Source organism: Mytilus trossulus, chromosome 4 (genome assembly GCF_036588685.1).
Source record: "Mytilus trossulus isolate FHL-02 chromosome 4, PNRI_Mtr1.1.1.hap1, whole genome shotgun sequence".
Classification (NCBI taxonomy): domain Eukaryota; kingdom Metazoa; phylum Mollusca; class Bivalvia; order Mytilida; family Mytilidae; genus Mytilus; species Mytilus trossulus.
In genome coordinates, this window is record NC_086376.1 from 92,291,249 (window position 1) to 92,307,522 (window position 16,274).

General features: G+C 32.3%; 1 protein-coding gene across 1 annotated transcript; it reads left to right on the forward strand.

Annotated features, from left to right (window-relative positions):
* The first annotated feature begins 1,037 nt into the window (after window positions 1–1,037).
* On the forward strand, window positions 1,038–12,942 carry LOC134716310 (uncharacterized). Its single transcript, XM_063579209.1, has 2 exons — window positions 1,038–1,285; window positions 10,928–12,942. The coding sequence occupies exons 1-2, from the start codon at window positions 1,237–1,239 to the stop codon at window positions 12,724–12,726; spliced, it is 1,848 nt and encodes a 615-aa protein (XP_063435279.1). The 5' UTR covers window positions 1,038–1,236; the 3' UTR covers window positions 12,727–12,942.
* Window positions 12,943–16,274: the final 3,332 nt, after the last annotated feature.

The following is a 16,274-nucleotide window of genomic DNA, read 5'->3' on the forward strand; positions in this document are numbered from 1 at the left end:
TTTGGAATTAGAATAACGTATTTTACAGTCGATTTCAACTTGTGTGTAGCTCAAGGTAATATCTTTGGTTAGCTTGCTTGCTAGCTTAACCGCGAAGTCATTGTATACTACCCTCCTTTCGAAGAAGCCTAGTCCTGCAGACAAATAGATTGGTCATATGTCGGACTAGTCTACTCTTAGAGGAGAGTAGTTGACCGAACCTTCCAATGATTTCACGGTTCAGCTAGCAAGCAAGCTAACCAAAGATATTACCTTTAACTACACAATCATGGAAATCGGCTGTAATCTTTTTGTTTCTTCATTTATAAAAGACACTAAGCAACACAGAAACTGTATATGAATATTTTGCTTATACAGTAAGGGTTATTATTTTCTATAATTGCATTTATTTTCATATTTTCGTGTTGCTCGGGACAAAATGTTAACACAAAACGTTATACTATCATGGGCAATTACATAAGAGGATCTTGGATATTATGTCATGGGAGTTTTCCTCATAATTATGAGTTGGACCACATTTGACAAACAATAGGCTGTAATTTAACCTTGAAATTTACATTTTTTTCTCTTTTTAAGAGGGTTTAAGAGTGACTATGAGTAATTATACTGCTTTCATTGCAATATTCAGCCATACATGTATATGAAAGTCTGCATGTTCTTCTATAATCTCAATATTACTAAGGCTACTTGTGCTTTAAAGTCTTTTACAAAAAGTGTAGTGTAGAAAATACAAAATTTTCAACAATTCTCAAATATTCATTTTCCCCTCCATGTAAATTTATTTTATATTTTTCTAAATCTGATTCATCCGTAAGCATGTAAAACATGTTACATAGATACTGTATTTTAAGTCTAATCACAATATTCAAATATATTAACCGAGGAAGTAAAGTTCTCGGAAAGTAAGTACTACCGTTCCACCTGGAATGTTAGGTCTGGGTAAACCGCAGAAGAACACATCGCTTGTAACATGTGGTTAGGTTCTACAGAGGCATTCAAGTTGATCTATTTATGTCCTTGTATGTTTAAAAACATATTATGTAATAAGGTTTACTGTCAACATCATACAAGAATTAATTACTCACATCTTATGACTTTAAAAAGGTAATAATGGACCAGTCAGTATAAAGAGAATATTCGAACGTCTACCATCCGGAAACGAATAGAATCCGGAATACAAGTACATATTTGAATGATAGGAATGCAGTAATATTTTGGATATCTTACCAACCAGTAATGGATAACTATATTTTCGTGTCAGTTGTTTTATTTTTTGTGTTTGTAGGTAAGTAATTTATTGTAGTAACTATGTATGGAATTTCGCAGATTAATATATTTCGTAATTTTTTGTCATGACTCAAAAAGCACATTTTTGATTTGATAAAGATGATCTGAATCTTTTTAAGATAGGAATATACTTCATTAAATTTTCCCTTTTAAAAAAGGTGTGCATTAAAAAATCTTTCATCTTTATACTTTGTATACAGTTTTTTTCTTCTAATACATAAGTTTAATCATTTCACTTTATTCTTCCATTAAACGTGATTTTGGTCATATTCAGCTCCCTAATAGCACGAACGCGTTCAATATGTGTTTGTAAAAACGCGTTAAATTAAATAAGTTATAAGCTATGATATAAAAAAAATCGGAAAGTCTGTTGACTGAAGTTTTATGATTTTTTTCTAAATTCCTGGCAACTGTGCTGAAAATTTAAAACCATGTTTTAAATAGAGGAGTGATATTTGTTCGCCGTTATTAAATGATATTTTATATGTAATCATCGTCTAAAGGAAACAATGTTATCTTTATTAAATATTACTGAAAGTAAAGCATCACCAATTAAACACTAGTCTTATACTCACAGAAAATTTAAAAACAACAATTTAAGCGCTTCACTGAGCAGATAGATATATATGTACATAAGTAATATCTATGTCTAACATGTCAACCACAATATGATTTGTGTGATAAAAAACCGTGCTGTTATGATAAAGTCTATATTAAATTTATACATATGTATATGTCAGATATCATAGATTAAACTATTAATTTGACGAAAATCTATCCTACAATTTCACCACGCATGATTCTTTAAAATTATCAACAGTAATACCTATTTTATCAATTTTTTTCATTCTATTAAGCCTTATGACAATTTCAATTTAATATGTATCTGTTTTAAACTCCAGTTGTAATTTTTCATATATTTATTTCTCCCCATTGCCTAAATGTAACTAATTTTCCATTTAGGGTAAAACAATATTTTTTTTTGCTATGTGGTCGGTTTTTGTCGCTTTGACACATTCCCCATTTCCTTTCTCAATTTTATCCTAATTTATCACTCAGTTTGTCAACTCTAAAACTAACTTTCTCGAAATTAGAAAAAAGAAATGTTTAATTTTGATGTTAACGTTATTTTAAGTATACAAAATTATTTATAGAACACAACAGTCTTGTTTGCTTGCACATAACATCCTGTAAGTTTGATTTTCTTTCCAATGAATTGCAGAGTCCATTCTGTACGATAGAAGAAAATACAACCAATAGGCGTAGTCTTTAAAAAGCTCAATGTTAATCAATTTTTGTTTATCAAACTTTTTTCTAATAATTTTGTTCAATATTTACCCCCATTCAGAAAAACATGTTTACTTCGTATACTATGAAAATAAAATTGACAATGGAAATAGGGCATATGCAAAAGAGACAATAATCCGACCAAAGAGGTGCCCCCCTGAGGAACAATTATAGAAAGTTGATGTCCCTTTTTTACACGATACTGCATTTGCAGAGATATGCATTTTTTATAAATTTCCTCATAGTTATGAAAAGCTTCGTTAATTGTCTCTTTTAATAACAAAATTATGAATTAAGATACACAAAGTCACATCACATTATTTAAGATATCTTAAAAAAACCAAGGAGGATCGAGTGGATGGACCTTTTGTAGGGAAAATTACCCAAGAAGGATCGAGTGAATGGACCTTTTGTGGGGAAAATAACCCAAGGAGGATCAAGTGGATGGGCTTGTTGTGGGGAAAATAACCTAAGGAGGATCGAGTGGATGGGCCTGTTGTGGGGGAAATAACCTAAGGAGGATCGAGTGGATGGGCCTGTTGTGGGGGAAATAACCCAAGGAGGATCGAGTGGATGGACCTTTTGTGCGGAAAATAACCCAAGGAGGATCGAGTAGATGGGCCTTTTGTGGGGAAAAATCCAAAGAGGATCGAGTGGATGGGCCTTTTTTGGGGAAATAACCCAAGGAGGATCGAGTGGATGGGCCTTTTGTGGGGAAAATAACCCTAGGAGGATCGAGTGGATGGGCCTTTTGTGGGGAAATATCCAAGGAGGATCGAGTGCATGGGCCTTTTGTGGGGAAAATCCAAGGAGGATCGAGTGGATGGGCCTTTTGTGGGGGAAAATCCAAGGAGGATCGAGTGGATGGGCCTTTTGTTGGGAAAAACCCAAGGAGGATCGAGTGGATGGGCCTTTTGTGAGGAAAAACCCAAGGAGGATCGAGTGGATGGGCCTTTTGTGGGGAAAAACAAAAGGAGGATCGAGTGGATGGGCCTTTTGTGGGGAAAAACACAAGAAGGATCGAGTTGATGGACCTTTGGTAGGGACAATAACCCAAGGAGGATCGATTGGATTGCCGGGCCTTTTGTGGGGAAAACCCCAAGGAGGATCGAGTGGATGGGCCTTTTGTGGGGAAAATAACCCAAGGAGGATTCAGTGGATGGGCCTTTTGTGGGAAAAAAACCCAAGGAGGATCGAGTGGATGGACCTTTTTCAGGGAAAAATTGGTTGATTATTTAGGTAATCGCTGTAGCATGACTGGAGCGGACCCTCTCTTATGGCAGTCATACAGTGGTCCCTTATGAAAATTTCTGGATCCGCCACAGGTTAAGCCATTGATTTTACACCAATAAGGGAGCAACCGATGATCTACAAGGGAGGTTATGGTTTATTTTCTGAGTTAGGAACAATTTTACTTAGTTTTTCAAAGCTATCAATCAAATGATTTAACATTATAAGGTATGGGGGATATCTAGATTCAGAATATTTCATCTGCTTGACCAGAATATATTTTTCATCAAATTTGGGATCAGACTCATTTTATCGAAAAAAAAACTTTTGGAAGTTGAATGGTCGTTTCCTAATATGGTTCAACTTTATCGATCGCTCAGACGAAATCCTTCTTCCTATGATTTATTGCAACAAATTTCATTTATTTCTCAATATTAAATGTTGTCTACCCTGAATATGAATACAAGAATTGTAGTATTAAAGAAACTGGCACAAGACTACAGATTTATCAATGTCCAACACTTATCATAAACAACATTCATTCATTAGTGACAAGGAAATAAATAATGGGAAAGAAATTACTTAGTCTAGTCTATTTTAAGAACAATAATAATAATAAAAAAATACACACTAGAGCAGTGTGACAATTTTTTATGATGTGGGATACATTTGTATTGAAGGTAAAAAAAAGTCAGAAGTTGAAAAAAAATACTAAAAAAGCGGTATTTGAAAAAAGAACACCCTCTTACACAATATAACATTCTACAAAACCATTTGCAAACATTTCTTACTAAAAGAATTTCATTATTTTTCCTTCAAAAGCAGAAACATTTTTTGTACATCTGTAAAAACCATATGGATAGCATCTCGTTAAATTCTATTTCTTAATGATTTATAATATATTGAAAAGAAGGAAATATTTATTCGGAATGATCAATTGTTTAATGAGTTTGAGCTTTTGATTTTGCCATTTTATAAAGGATTTTCCGTTTTAAATTTTTCCTGGGGATTCGGTATTTTAGTTATTTAACTTGTATGCTTTTTTGAAATATTTGAAAAAGAATGATATTCATCTCGCTGGTTAGTATTACCAAGGAGGTTGTATGAGATATAACCTCCTTGGTATTACACATATATAATCATAGCCATGAATATGTTTTTCTTTATCCGGAAACTCTCCGATCGGCTCCCAATTTCAATGATTATATTTTTTTTAATATTATTTGCCGAGATGTGACTTTTGCAGTTGAGGTTTACTTGCATAAGCCGTTTATTATTATTTAGTGATATATTACAGAATAATTTCCTTTAAACAGAGACATATATATATGTGTATATATGTCTCTGCTTTAAACATATCTTGAGCGTTTACTTTTGGTTTCAACGTACGTTACCTGAAATATTTACTTTTCTATTCTTACAGCAAACATCAAAGTACAATAAATAGCCTTATCTAAAAAGACTTCTTTGGTGTTATTATAATAAGTGTTTTATAAAAACATATATGAGTAAATTTGAAATATCTATTACAATAAAGCCATTGTTCTTTAACCCAACATTCATGTAGTCAATATAAGTCAAATATCGATCTACATGTATGTCAAATTTGTCAATTGTAACAGATTCATTCGTCAAACTGACAAAAAAGAAAATTTTGCACTTGTAATACCAGGCTAAATATTCCTTTTCATTTATTGATACACATAAAATAAACACTTTTGGAAGGACTAAAAAAGTTCTTTCTATATACGCATTCGGCAGCTAAAATCATCTTCTAATATAATTGTAGTATTTTATTAGATAGATAGTTTATTCTCATAAAACCATGCAAGTACAAAGGTTACAGAGAAGTTGAAAAAATAATATACATATAAAACAAATTATGCATTTAAAATGCATAAAATTCAAAAATTTCGGATGAGATAACATATTAAAGAATATATATATAGATTTTGATAGTCAAGTGTAATAGTTAAAATTGTATAAAGAAATACTTCCTATAAGTATAGGTATGGTATATAAAGTATGGTTGTTAAGAAGGAGTGAGCTTACTATTAATACATCTTATAAAATTGCAGAGATTTCTAGGTGTCTTTGGTTTTTTTGAATTAAACAGTTTGTTTAATGCAATAGTGTTATGTCTTGGTATTAGTTCATTTGGGATAAATCTTCTTCTTTCATCTTGTAAAGCCGGGCAAACAAAAATATAGTGGTATTCGTCTCCGATATCACTTTTCGTACATATTGAACATTTTCTATCGCTTTTGTCAATGTTATACCATCTCCCCTTTTCTATTGGCAGTGAATAATTCGATGTTCGGAATTTACAAAGTGTATATATATCTCGGTCATTTATGATGTTGAAATAATTCTCAAATTCAAAATGTTCCTTAAAGAGCCTATACGTAATGCATTTTGATGTGCTCTGGATAGCTGAATTCCAACTTTGTTTAAACTGGTCAATTAATCTTGGTTTGATACTTTTTGGTAACCATTTGGTGAGGTCTGTATTTTGCACATAAAATAAATTTGAAAATCCGGCATTGTCCAATATATTTTTAATGTTCTTTATCCATAAAATATCATCATTGTGTATGTGATATCGGGAATATACAAATTTATATAAGATTGATGATAACTTATTTTCATCTATAAGCAGCCTGCACCAATATGTTATCATTCGACATTTAATGCTTATTTCCAATGGGTATCGCCCAGTTTCACCGTACACAATCATGCTTGGGGTAGATCTCTTGAGGTGTAGTAAATGCTTTAAAAATTTGAGATGAACTTGTTCAATAATGTCACTTTTTCCAAATCCCCATACTTCACATCCGTATAGAAGAATTGGTTTCACCAGTTTCTCAAATAACTCTAATTGGCATTCAATTGATAAATTACACTGCCTTCCTTTTTTAATAACGTTGTACATAGCTTTTGTTGCTTTTTCTGATAGTATTTTCTTTGCTGTATTGAAGGATCCGGATCTTGTTAACAATAGTCCAAGGTAGTTAAATTCTTTCACTATTTCAATTTCATTTTCTTCATAAATTAAATTAATATTATTAGGCTGTCTTCCTTTAGAAAAAATTAAAACTTTAGTCTTAGATGTATTTACTTTAAGTTTCCAAGTATCACAATATTAACTGAAGCAATTTAATTGCATTTGAAGGTCTTCCTTTGTTTCTGACATTAGAACAGTATCATCAGCATATAATGAAATGAACAGCTTTAAATAGATATTGAGTCTAGTTTCAAGGGAGTTCGATATTGATGACAAACCTTTCACATTATGTGATAGCAAAAAATCAGTGAGGTCATTGATATATAAAGAGAATAATAGAGGGGAAAGATTTTCTCCTTGTCTAACTCCAGTATTACATGGGAAAAAATCAGATTTTTGATTATTGTATATAACTCTTGATTTTATATTGTTGTACATACTATGTATTACTGTATGCATTTTTCCATCAATGTGATTCAATGCCATCTTAAACCATAGGCCGTTTCTCCAAACTGTGTCGAACGCCTTAGCAAAATCAATAAAAACACAGAATAACTTTTTCTTTTGCGATCTAGCTAGGTCGAATAGACTTTGTAATATAAATATGTTATCTGTTGTTGAATATTTTTTCCTAAAGCCACTTTGATTGTTATGTATTATTGAAAAGGTGTCGAAATATTTCGTTAATCGTTCATTTAGGATGGACGTAAACAGTTTTCCAAAACAGCTAAGAATAGTGATAGGTCTATAGTTTTGCGGGTCTTGTTGATTGCCTTTATTATTGAATAAAGGGTGTATATTTCCAGATAACCAACTGTCTGGTATGATTCCTGTATCAAATATAAAATTGAATAACTTTACAAAGATATTAATGATTTCTGTTGAAGCAGACGTATTGATACATGTTTATTTTACCCTTAAATAAAATATCAAAAACGTATGAAATAAAAGCAAGTGCACCGGGTATAAAAAAAATGGTAACTACTTTCCGTTGGGATCCTTCTATATATAACCGTGAGTTACCGGTTTGCTGAAAAATATGTTATAAAACACAACAAGAAATGGTTCTCTCTAACACAATCATTCTTAACACAAATCAACTTGAATGAAACAAAATAAATCTATTTATACAAAAAAGGATAAGATATCAAGGGGACAGCATTTTAAAAATTATCAAGGGCATAAGAAGATGGCGGTGTAATCACATGATGTAGAAACGGTAACACAGTACATGTATCTTGTCGAGTTTAATTATGCTTAAGAAATATTTGATGCAAGCTATACTGCATTGTAGTTTTAACATGGGTAGGCAATATATTCGTGATCATTTTTTGTCCGAGCGATAACGATACCCATGTTAATACTACAATAAAGTATAGCATGCATCAATTGTTTCGATTCTGATTAGCAAACTTATGGTAATTTCTATGTCCGATGTGTGTAAGTGTAGAGCTTTCATGTAGGCTCTTATATTAACCTCCCTTTTTTGTCTGTTTACAAGCTTACGACTGTCAAAGTGTTTTTACAAAGGGAGGGGTTTTGAACGGACAGAATGATCGTTGTCGTATCTAGAGAATTGTGAATTGTGGCACATTGTAGTCGTAATATATACATACATAACAACCTGTGCATCCTTTTTAAAGAGTTTAAAGGAGTTTTGAGTAAATGAAATACATGAAATGCATTCAAATTCATTATTTGTAGAAGTGAATATACGCATGTGCAAACAAATTTTATTGGATTTCGAGCATGTGTTTATTTTAAAAAGCTAAAGAAGCACGTTATATTTAGAATACTTTATAACAGATGGCATCAGTCACAAGATTACATCGATTAACCTTTTATGTTTAAAATAAAATTGACTAGCATTTGTGTTTTTAAAAAAATGCCTATTATGTTTTAAAACAAAATTAACCAGCCCTTTAGGTTTTTAAAAAAAATAAACTAGCTTGTTCAAAAACAAAATTAACTAGCCTTTCATAATTATGTTTTAAAACAAAAAATAACTAGTCATCGTATGTTTTAAAACCAAATTTGCTTTGCGCATTGTTGAAGGCCGTACGGTTACCTTTAGTTTCTAATTTCTGTGTCATTTTGGTCTCTTGTGGAGAGTTGTCTCATTGGCAATTATACCACATCTGCTTTTTTATAGCCTTTTAGGTTGAAAACAAAACCTACTATAGCCTTTTTTCTGTTTTGAATTAAAACAAAACTAATAACCTTTTTATGTTTAAATAATTACTACCCTTTTTATGTTTAAAAACAAAATTAACTGGCCTTTTATGCTTTATAAGAAAATTAACAAGCCCTTTATGTTTTAAAACAAAATTAACCCGCCTTTTATGCTTAAAAACAAAAATTAACCCGCCTTTTATGTTATGATGTTTTAGTAAAATAAACTAGTCCTTTCATGCTTTAAAACAAAATTAACTAGCCTTTCTTGTGTTTATAACAAAATTAACTAGGCTTTTTGTGTTTTATAACAAAATTAGCAAGCCTTTTATGTTTAACGCAATTCTGTCGTTTAATGTTTCTTGTAGAAAATCAATTATCTCAACAAAAAAAAAAAAGTGACCCTCAAACTTTATAAATTTACAAGAACATGAAAACTGCAGTATTTTATAGAAGTTAAAGAAAATTCTAAAATTGAAAATTTCGACACCCTAGACACACGCACAAACCATTCTAAAATCGGCATACTGTTGGAGACCGTTCATCGTGGTTATGGTTGTCTGAGACTTTATTCAGGGCTTGTGATTTGTTTGCTAGATTTTTTTAATTTCACATCATTAAAACAAACTTTTTTTTTGTTTTTATTTATATAGATATAGGAAGATGTGGTGTGAGTACCAATGAGACGACTCTCCATCCAAATAACAATTTTAAAAAAAAGTATATGCACACATATAAATCAAATAACAATTTAGTTAAGCGGTGTTTAATTGTTAACCTTTGTTATATACTGACCCTGCAGGTTATATTTATGCACAATTTAACATATGAATAATATTTAGATATTTTAATGCGTTATCTTTAAGTTTAATGACGAGACATTGGTTTGACAACTTTAATGGTCTTATGTGACTTTTTCGGATAAAATATTCATGTTTATGCTTCGTTATTCAATAGGAACACAAGCTCTTCACTCTGTTCACATAATTAAATTCATGTTTTTTATAACTTTTTTCTTCTTCTCTAAGTATTCCATCTTTTACACATTCATATATATATCACAGAGCATGCCAGTATTTATATATACGTTTTGTTCAATAAGTGTATTATTTGTGTAAAAGGAGACAGATTTGTAGTAGCAAATTGCTTGTTTTTTAAACCCTTATATTTATTTCCTTTGTATACTATCGTTTAATATTGATTTATCTGAATAAATATTGTTTAAAGTAAATGACTTTCTTGAAATTTCAATGTTATTGAAATATTTGGACCAATGCATACGTATATGATAAATTACTATGCATGCACGTTTTGTTTTTACATTTATTAAGCATCTTTAACGTATAATCAACCAATAACATTGCATGCAGTGGTTGTTGATTGCAAGGCAATAAACTATCGAGTTTTGTGGCAGAAGTTTACCGGATCGCGATATTGATAAACACCGAAAACAACACGTCGAACAACACGTTGAAAGCGCAACAGATAAGGGAATTAAAAGAGACATGATGGTATATTTTTCCATAGTGGTCTCATAGTTAAGGTCACTATTTCACCTGTTGTCTCTTGAATGTCCGGCATTATTCAACTTCCCTACTTCGTGAAAAGTCTAAGTTTAGAAACTTTTACCTAAGAATCAACTATGCAACAACCATCAGAGAAAGTTTTTGAAGACGTGTTTATTAAATGCTTCACGGGGGAAAAGGCTACTGAATATTACCTGCAAATTTGATATAATTTATATTTTTCAATTATCAACAAACGGAAGAAATTGAACCAAAAGGGCCAATATCACATGTTTCAAATTATATATTAATAAAGTACCATGAATTTTGATTTATTTGCATACAAAACAAAGTATTGAGGTTAAAAAGAAAGCTTTTAAAAGTGATGAAGTATGGTTTTAATAAATTATTAAAATAAAATAATTAATTTATTTTTCTAAAGGTCAGCTAGAAGAAGTACATAGTTTTGGAACAGCATATCCAGGTGAATATGTTATGAAAGAAGAAGAACCACAACAACGACTTAGAGTAAAACGACAATTAATAGCGAAGCATATCGAAGCAAAGACTATGAAAACAGACAGGATAAGGGCAAACAGGATAACAGCAGATAACATTGTTAGTGATACTGTGATAACAGGAAATATCGACGTGAGATCAAATAAAAACAAACTTGTTGAAAGAAGGTCGTTTGAAGATACACAAGGTAATCAAATGACAAGAACACGATCTAAAACTCCAAGGAGATCACGTGATAAAGCACCAGAGTTGAATGGTAACATTGGAATAGATCAAAATCAATTTGCAGACGGTAACTTTCAATTGTCGTCAAATGATAAAATGGAATCATTGCAACCCTTAACATCAAGACGAGGCTCAAGGGAAAGGGATCAGGCAACCTCTTCCACTAGATATAAGAAAGAAAGAAAAAGAAAAAGTAGAAGACGACTTCCCAAGACAAACACAGAGTCGTTAGATCAAAATGAAGGTACCAGCAGTAGCTTTCAATTGTCGTCAAATGATAAATTGACATCATTAACACTGCAACCCATACGACCAGAACGAGATTCAAGAATAACGGAACAGTCAACCTTTTCCACTAGATCTAGTAATAATAGAAAACAGAGAAGACGACCTCCTCAAACACAAACAGAGTCGTTTGGCAACGACGGAATTGATCATGCAAACAGCAACTTTCAAGTGTCGTCAAGTAGAAACAGTGAATCGATGTTATTTCCACCCCTTAGAACACATCAAGATTCAACGATCAACGAAAAACTAATCACTTCAACTTCGTCTACAACGGAAAGGAAAAGACGACTTCCTCAGACATTCACAGATGGTAAGAATAACCCTGAACAAAACAGATTTCAAGAAACAGACGTAACTGGACGCCCATCATCATTTATTCGCAATTCTGGTCACCACAGTAGGAAAAATTCTAGACGAAAATCTCGACTAAATAGGGTTCTAAGCGAGAATTTGTCAGGTAACCCTTCTAGAAATAATGACAGACAACCATCTTATAGAACGATTGATGCTCTTCCAAGCGGTGATATTTTCGTAAATCCTAAACGTTCAAAACAACCTCGATATAGACCAACTGATCCTCCGTTAGACTTTGTTGAACAAGATGAGTTTACAAAACAAAGTACGGACGGACTTTTGCAGGCCAATAGCATTTCTGCTGGGTCAATCAACACTTTTCATATGACAGCTGAGAAGATTAATGCTGATAGAATAAAAAGTGAAAGTATAGATGCACAATCTTTGACGGTACAACCAAAACATTCTGTAAATTTGGCACTATATGAACCTAAGCCTGGGAAGCAAACCAATACTTTTATCAAGCCAAAAAATCCCACTTATAAAAGAGTTAATCCAATTTCAAATACAAGACCAGTAAAATCAACAATGCAGGCATCACAGTTTCTTCGAAAAGGATATGAAAAAGGCATAGGTAGTCAAAGGTTAAATATTGATAGACACCATACGGCACCAGAAAGTGTTCTTAGTCTAGATATGTTAGGACTAAAAAATACAGGGCAATTCGCACCAAAACTTAAGATGTTCATAGCACCGACAGTCAAAAAAGAAAAGATTGCAAGCTGGAATAGGAAGAAGAATTTTAATAGTATTTCTGCAAATTTACGTCCAAGTTATCCTACAGAATACGTAAATGACAGTTATCAATCTTTTCACAAATATGCCAATGCATTTAACGATGAGTTTATGTTTTAATACTTATAAAAGTAGTTTGTGGTTTATTTAGACCAAATTGAAACTTCATCATATCAAATTCCTAAACAAATTGAAAAGTGTTATTTAATGCACATTTCCTGGTATGTGTGATCACAATTTTTTTTAATTATATAAAGCATGGACACACGTCACTGTCTATTTTAAAACGGGATGTTTAATTGAATTTCATTAAAGATGGCGATCACCTTATGTTGACATATTTGCTTTAATATGTTAGTCTCAAATTGTAGATAACAACCACGACTTTAAAATTATCATTTTAGTCTGTATGGAAATTTTATCTGCAGATTTCAAGCTTGTGGTAGCTATCTCGAAAAACATCAGAGACCAACACACACACACACTTAAATTCGTCGCATTGGATCTTAAATTTAAATGAATTTTGTTTGTCAATGACGTTCTTTTCTTTTGGAAACATCCTTTGGATTCTGAACGATTTAGATAAACTTGAGAATGTAAATGGAGAGTTTGCCTAAGAGACAACAACCAAAAGGCGTGCTTTAGCTGGCCCCTAAACAAACATGTATACAAGTTCTGTGATAATGACATGATGACCATTCTATCATACTAGATTTACAAAGAACATAAAAACCAGCAGAAAATCACATTGTCACGTGAGAAATCCAATCTATAGATTTTATTTATTTAATCATTCCATTTTCCTTCATAAAAGATTTCTGTAATATAGAAACGTACTTTGTTAAGTTCTTCCAGTTTGAGATTTGTTGGAACAAATTATGGTTTTGTGCGCTCAAAACAAACAATGTTTTTTCGCGGATTTATATGTTAGACCCTGTAGATTATTTATACCTGCATCCTACACGTATAAGGTGTCTAAAGTAATTTTTTATATAATCTTATTGAAATTTGGTTGTCCCTAGGTTGTTGTATCTTAATGAGATCAGTTCAGTCTTATATCATTATCACTTGAGTCATAAAGTTAGGTAAAAAGATATATAAACGAAAAAAAAAGTTCAAAGTGATTGTTACTTTTTTCAATTATACTCTTGTCATACATACTTAATATAAGAATAATGCACATTCATTTAAAATAATTAAAGGAAAATTGTTCTCATAATTCAAGTACATTGATACGATGACATATGTATGATTACTGCATCGATACATTGAAACCGATTTACATTAAAACAATTTCTTTTAAGCCATTCGGTTTTTACATTTTAATGTTGCGTATTTATTAAGTATATGTTATTGTAATAATCATTATGTTCATTATACATGAAATATTAAACCAACTGTATGATGGAAGAAATAAGGATATAGTAATCAAGTCTTCAGATTCATTAACTTTTTAATTTATTCTTTTTGATTTTTGAGCATTTAACACATGTTGCATATGGATTTATGCAGTTTCAGGAAATCATTCTTTTTCGATATGACGACGTAGAAATATTATTAAGTTTGCCATTATGTTACATGAACCTAGGATGCTGAGACATTCAATTTATATTTGTTTCTTTTTTTACTAATTTATTCAGATTGTTGACATGTGAAATAAATGATTTTCTCTACACTAAACGAGTGTTCATGTATGGATAAAGAAAAGTGTAAGCAAACACATTTTTGTTGTGTTGAGGGAGTCATAATATAATACACCTTATCGCTATTTGTCCCCCATTACTGGATATCACACAGGTTCCCGTAAATTTTTGACGTCACAAAACAAAATATCTGACGCCACAATGGAACAGTGATTGTTGTATGCGTCAAAAGTTCAAGTTGCCGGGTCAGCCGGGATTAGCGATAAGGTGTATTGCAAACAAAATAAAACTTTTCCACAGTTTTATCTCCTATTGTTCACTCATTGATTGATATACGTGAGAAAAAAAACAAATTTCTTCAAACCTACAAAGAATGGAAATAAAGGTAAAATAATCAATAAGTGATAGATTTCACTTGGACGAAATTCAAAGGTCCCAATGAATATACTACACAGTTAACAACAGTTATTGTATTTATTGAATAGAAGAAAAGAACTGCCACAAGTTTTGATAGCGTTTGTTTTGTTCCGTGATAAAATTATATCTAAAAAATATTTCGGACATGTGCAAAAAAAAAGGATTATTTTCATCAAACAAACGTATACTACTGTAGGTAGAATGTTATTATTTTATAAATGACCTATTTAATTAGTTATCAAAAGTACCAGGATTATAATTTAGTACGCCAGACGTGCGTTTCGTCTACATAAGACTCATCAGTCACGCTAATATCAAAATATTTATAAAGACAAACAAGTACAAAGTTGAAGAGCATTGAGGAACCAAAATTCCAAAAAGTTGTGTCAAATACGGCTAAGGTAATCTATGCCTGGGATAAGAAAATCCTTAGTTTGTCGAAAAATTCAAAGTTTTGTAAACAGGAAATTTATAATAATGACCACGCTATTGATATTCATGTCAACACCGAAGTGTTGACTACTGGGCTGGTGATACCCTCGGGGACGAAACGTCCACCAGCAGTGGCATCGACCCAGTGGTGTAAGTAGTTATCAAAGGTACCAGGATTATAATTTAGTACGCCAGACGCGCGTTTCGTCTACATAAGACTCATCAGTTTGGCTTTATACATATTTTGATATGAGCGTCACTGATGAGTCTTATGTAGAAGAAACGCGCGTCTGGCGTAGTTCGGAGGACGTGTTTTTCAACAGACTGTCGGCATCCCAATGGGAACAAACTGTGCCCCTCTACTTGCTGACTTGTTTCTTTATTTTAATGAGGCTGACTTCATGCAGGAACTTCTTAGGAAGAAAGATAAGAAGTTAGCAATATCCTTTAACTCTACTTTCCGCTATTTCACTAAACAATTAAAAATTTGGTGACTATGTGGAACGCATCTATCCCATCGAATTGGAGATAAAGGATACTACAGATACAGTTAAGTCAGCTTCATATCTTGACTTACATCTAGAAATTGACAATGAGGGTCGGTTGAAGACAAAACTTTACGACAAAAGAGATGATTTCAGCTTTCCAATTGTGAACTTTCCATTTCTAAGTAGCAACATTCCAGCAGCACCTGCATACGGGGTATATATCTCTCAATTGATACGATATTCCCGTGCTTGCATTTCCTATCATGATTTTCTTGATAGAGGGTTACTGCTCACAAGGAAGCTATTAAATCAAGAGTTCCAAATGGTGAAGTTGAAATCATCCCTTCGTAAATTTTACGGACGCCATCACGAGTTGGTTGACCGTTATGGAATAACCATTTCACAAATGATATCGGATATGTTCCTTACGTCGTAACTACAATCCCCTTCCCTTTCATGAATTTGACCTACCGAATTAGACTATTTACCGGATTTGTAATCACATAAGCAACACGACGGGTGCCGCATGTGGAGCAGGATCTGCTTACCCCTCCGGAGCACCTGAGATCACCCCTAGTTTTTGGTGGGGTTCGTGTTGTTTATTCTTTAGTTTTCTATGTTGTGTCATGTGTACTATTGTTTTTCTGTTTGTCTTTTTCATTTTTAGCCATGGCGTTGTCAGTTTGTT

Excerpts from the sequence above, each read along its gene's own strand:
- LOC134716310 (XM_063579209.1), top strand. The coding sequence starts at position 1,237 with ATGGATAACTATATTTTCGTGTCAGTTGTTTTATTTTTTGTGTTTGTA. Across the intron at positions 1,286-10,927 it reads TTTATTTTTTGTGTTTGTAG|GTCAGCTAGAAGAAGTACAT; the intron begins GTAAGTAATTTA and ends ATTTTTCTAAAG.